The sequence below is a fragment of the Mus caroli genome, unplaced genomic scaffold (genome assembly GCF_900094665.2).
Source record: "Mus caroli unplaced genomic scaffold, CAROLI_EIJ_v1.1 scaffold_12571_U1_1, whole genome shotgun sequence".
NCBI lineage: Eukaryota > Metazoa > Chordata > Mammalia > Rodentia > Muridae > Mus > Mus caroli.
This window is the reverse complement of record NW_018388441.1, coordinates 1-4,683: the sequence shown is the minus strand read 5'-3', so window position 1 is coordinate 4,683 and position 4,683 is coordinate 1. Positions and strand designations below refer to the sequence as shown.

General features: G+C 55.8%; 1 protein-coding gene across 1 annotated transcript; it reads left to right on the top strand.

Moving 5' to 3' along the window:
• The first annotated feature begins 533 nt into the window (after window positions 1-533).
• Window positions 534-3,591, top strand: LOC115030261 (cyclin-dependent kinase 6-like). The gene is made up of 2 exons (XM_029473728.1): window positions 534-582; window positions 2,837-3,591. Exon 2 carries the CDS (start codon window positions 3,024-3,026, stop codon window positions 3,315-3,317), a length of 294 nt encoding a protein of 97 aa, XP_029329588.1. The 5' UTR covers window positions 534-582; window positions 2,837-3,023; the 3' UTR covers window positions 3,318-3,591.
• The last annotated feature ends 1,092 nt before the right edge of the window (window positions 3,592-4,683 follow it).

The window sequence follows — 4,683 nt, the reverse complement described above, 5'->3', positions numbered from 1 at the left end:
TGCTTTATTTCGTTTTCATCTGACCTCATCAGACTGATACTCCCCTCCCCCGCCCCCCCCCCGCCTCACCCTGTCAACACCCCAACTCTGAGGGACCTTAGGTGTTGAAACCCTGCAGACCCCCGACGCCACATCCCACTGGATCCATTTCACGCCACTTATTTTCAGTCGCGAGATTCCCCCATTAGAGTGGTTGCAGTGAGAACCGGAAATTTTCATTTAACTTTCCCCCGCCCTCCGGGCCCCCAGTTTGGTGCTGGGGAGCACAGCCAGGGCCGGGCCAGGCCTCGCTCGATTGCTCCGGAAGGCTTTAATTTGCACACTAGCCTCCGGGTGGGCCCGGAGGCTCGCAGGTCCACGCCCCGCCGTCCTCCACTCCGGCCCCTAGCCGGGCCAGAGCCCCGAGGCCCCGGAGCCTCCCCGGCTGCCCCGCGGGCTGCGCCCTCCGCCGTCCCTCCGCCCCTGTGCCCACCCCCTGCCCGCAGAGCTCCGCTCGCCTGGGCCGCAGTAGTCAGTTACCTGCTCCGCGGGGGGCAGACAGACGCTCCAGCTCCGCAGGAGGCCGGCGCCCCTGGACCGCAAGTAAGGGGCCACAGACTGACGTGGGTGGGCTGAGGGGCGGGGGTCCCCGGCGAGGATGGGGTGGGTGAGAGTAACGGGCTGTAGGAGGCTGTGTGGCCCCTCGGAATTCGCTTGGGTTAACGTTGAGACTGGGTAGGTTTTGGGGGCCACCTGGGGGGAGCTAGAGGTCTCGAAAGGAACCTCCCACAACGGGGACACCAGGGTCCTATGCCAGCTCAAACATTTCGTGCATAAAATACCCATACGTTCACTTTTCATCGAGCTTCCCCAAACTGACTCTACTTGGACAGTCGCATTTAAATTTGAACCTGCACCTTCTGGGTGGGATTCCGTGCTGGAGAATGTATTTCTGCGCCCGCACGTTTATTTCCCCTGTGCAAGTTCCCTCTGTAGCCTCCCGAGGGGTGTGGGTATGGGCCCCATCTCCCCAACTAAGGAGTAAAACGTTCGCCCAGGCTTCCTGCTGGCGACCCCTCAGGCGCGTTGTGCACCGACTAGTGCACACAGCCCACCAGGATTGATGCCCCGCAAGCGTGCACTCTTGCTTCACGCCCCAAGTTTACTTTCCTTATTTAAAGCTTTGCAGTTCAAATGCACACCCTGGGCAGAAGCAGCCCCGGGCTCGGCGGCTCACTGGTCCTGTGTACGTGGGCGTTATCTGCGCGGGCGAATCTGCGTTTGCACAGCCTCCCCCTCGCTGCGCTGGTGGCGACCCTTGCAGCGTTTGGCAAGGCTTCGGGAGAGGCTCAAGAAGGATTTCATTGAGTGCGAAGACAGAGCAGAGACAGAAAGCAGAAGGAGGAGGCTGCAGCCTTTGTAGTCGCGGAGGAATGCGGAAAGATTGAAGCACTATGTCAAACTTTTTTGAAATGGGGTCAAGTCACATTCAGCCAGCGTGGGAGAGCAACAACAACAACAACAAAAGTGGAGGAGAGGAGGGGGCTAGGCACCGCCGCTCCGGTCCGGGAAATGTAGGCCAGCGGGGGTGGGACGGCTGCCCCCTCCGGGAGCCTGGACTGGACACGGGCAGAGGGGGAGGGCGGGCGCCAAGGCCATTGCTCCCGCTACCTGTGTGGCCCTCGACCCCCGGGCGAGGGCTGGAGGGTCCTTTCCGCAACTTTTTAGGAAAGCTCTCGAAGGAGCCGGGAGTGGCCCTGCCTTAGCCCGGTGGTGCTACGCTCGCACCCAGTGGGGGTCGCGCCNTGTGTTCTTTAATTCCAGGCAGAAGAGTGAGCGGGGCGGGGGGGGTGCAGGCAGGTAAAGGCATGCAGGCCATTCCGGACACGCAGCTGTGGTGGTGAAAGGTCCTGCCCAGACTAAGGCCGCCGTGGGATGGGAAGGCTGGCTCGGTCATCCTTAAACAACAGAACGGGGAGGGGGTGCCCGACCGCGCGTGGGACCTAGCCTCCAGCCTTTGGAGAACAGAGCGACTGTCTTGACTACCGACATTCAGCCGCCCAGGATACCTACCCGGCGGGTGTTCGGAAGCAGGACTCTTCTCCCGTTCCAGGGCCCCTCGCTCTCCCACCTCTAGCAGCCCCAGCCCTCCCCTACCAGATGGTCTGTCCTCGCTGAGTTTCCACCAGGGAGGTCCTCCGAGTCGCAGGCAGAATTTCGTCTCCCCCTAAGCTTGCCATACCCCAAAGACCATTTGTGAGAGCGAGTCCCTTTCAAATGTCTCCCTGTAGAAAAACTGAAAGTAGAAAGAAAGGAAGCAATCTCCGAGCAGGTGTCTGACCACCCCTACTCGCATACTCGCAGCATCGGGTTACAAGGTCCTAGGAGCCCCAACCCCGTTCTGCGGCCCCACGTGGGTGAACCCCCGGTGCTTTCACGCCAGCTTCCGAACTCCCCTGGGTCGCCCCGTACCCCGCACGACCAGGCCCCTGGAGTCAGGGAGAGCAGAGGAGAACAACGATATAGGTATAAATATTGAGGCGTGACATTGGCGCGCCCGGCGCCTCCCCTCCCCCGCGCTCCCGGCACACTCTGGGCTGCTCGGCACGCCCCCTCTCGTCCCGCTGGGTCCCGCGCGGAGCTCATCCCCGAGGGGCCCCAGCAACCTCTCCCTCTCGAAGACTGAAAGAGCCCTGCTGGGGAAGAAAAGTAACTTGGTTTTTCTCCGAGAAACCCGGCCGGATTAGGCAGCCAGGGCGAGTAGAGGGGAGGAGGAGAGGAGCTAGTGGAACCCGGTGGAAGTCTCCCGGGCAGTCTGATCACACTTTCTCCTTGTCCTCCGGTCTCCTCCTCCTAGGTGCAGAGATTTGGGCAGACTATGTAATCTCTGCTGACGGGGAAGAGCGGAGTTTCGCGGTGGCTGCGTCCGGCTTGCGCCTGCGGGCGAGGAGGTCGGTCCCTCTAGCCCGGGCGTCCCCGAGTCGTGTAAGGCAGCGAGTGCGCACCCCGGTTCCACTGTGCCACGTCGGCAGCCTGCAGCCAGCATGGAGAAGGACAGCCTGAGTCGCTCTGATCAGCAGTATGAGTGCGTGGCGGAGATCGGCGAAGGCGCCTACGGGAAGGTGTTCAAGGCCCGCGACCTGAAGAACGGCGGCCGCTTCGTAGCTCTGAAGCGCGAGCGAGTTCAGACCAGTGAGGAGGGCAAGCGGCTCTCCACCATCCGCGAGGTGGCGGTGCTGAGGCACCTGGAGACCTTCGAGCAACCCAACGTGAGCCCGGAGCCCTGGCTATGGGGTCCGGGAATGTGCTGGGCAAGGGGCGGCTGGTGGCCCAACTGAAGTTAAGAGTTGAGTTTCCCCAGATAAAACCGGTGACCCTGCTAGACAGGGCAGAAAAAGAGACCTGCGGTGGCTTCCCAGCAGCCAAGCTATTCTGAAGAGCTTTCGCTCTGCGTGCCCCAAGGGGTCCAGGGGCGTTGGGAGTCTTTTAGAGACAAAACCAGACAACCCCAGAAACGTCCCTCCAGCCCTTACTTAACTTTTCCCGACCTGGGGGGGATTTTTGAGAGACGGAGTGAGATAGTTATCCAGCTTGCAGATAATTAGAAGGAAACTTTAAGGGTGGAGCTTAATGTAAATAAAGTTTAAGAAAATTCAGAAATGTGCAAGAATGTGTTTGCCAATCACACCCACAGTGGTGACTTTTTTTTTATAGTTGTAAAATGACTTCTGATAGTCTTAGAAGTTCAGAAGTTTAGACTCTGACACCTAGTGTTGAACATTGTTTGAAAAATGTCTTTCAAGGTTGAGTACTGGGAACACTGAACCAGGAAGATTCAGAGTTCAAGACCCTCCTGAGCTACAAAAGACCCTGTCTGAGAAAAGAAAGGGAGGGGCAGTGGGTGGTAGGGTGGAGGGCGATTGCTTCTCAAAAGGTTTTCTGATTTTATCATTTAGTATCTGTGGACTGGTATAATCTGACTTAGAATGCCTCTTTCAGAGGTTAGATGTGAGTCTGCGCTTTAGATTCCAAAGCCTCTGTTTTCCCTGGAAGATTTGTGCAGGTGGGTGGGGGAGGCATTCCTAACCAACTCTCCTGTGACTGAAGATAATGGTGTTTTCTTGAAGATGCTGTGATTTCCCCATTGTGCCTTTTATCATTCTCTTTTTTAAACAGATGCATAGCTAGAAGTTAAAAGGGAATACACAGACTTTTCTACAAATTAGGTGATGAGTTAACATTCTCAGCTCTTCTTTTTAGAGGGATGATCTTGGCATCTTCATCCTGTCTTCTCATTCCTATAGGGATTCCTTACAACAAATATTCGCCTACTGTATGCCCTGGGGGTGAAATTATGTAAATAAGCACAGCTAAATATTTTTGTAGAAAGTCAAACAATGTAACATTAGTCATCAAAAAAGAGAGACCCATGACTGACCTCTAGTCCCTCTAGGACTCTACAGAATCTTCCTGGGGGGTGGTTGTTAAAGGACTTTTAACTCCTCTACTAGGCTGGGTGTTAGTTTTGTTTTTTGCTTTTTTCTGTTTGTTTGTTGTTTGTCTTTTGGGATTTTGTTTTTGTTTTTGCCAGCACTTTGCAGCAATATAGTCAGACTTTTGGAGTTTTTTGTTTTGGCTTGGTTTTTTTTTTGTGTGTGTGTGTGGTTTTTTTTTTTTTTTTTTTTTTTTTTTTTTTTTTTTTTT

What these genes read in the sequence shown, in the direction of transcription:
- LOC115030261 (XM_029473728.1), top strand. Translation starts at nt 3,024, where the DNA reads ATGGAGAAGGACAGCCTGAGTCGCTCTGATCAGCAGTATGAGTGCGTG.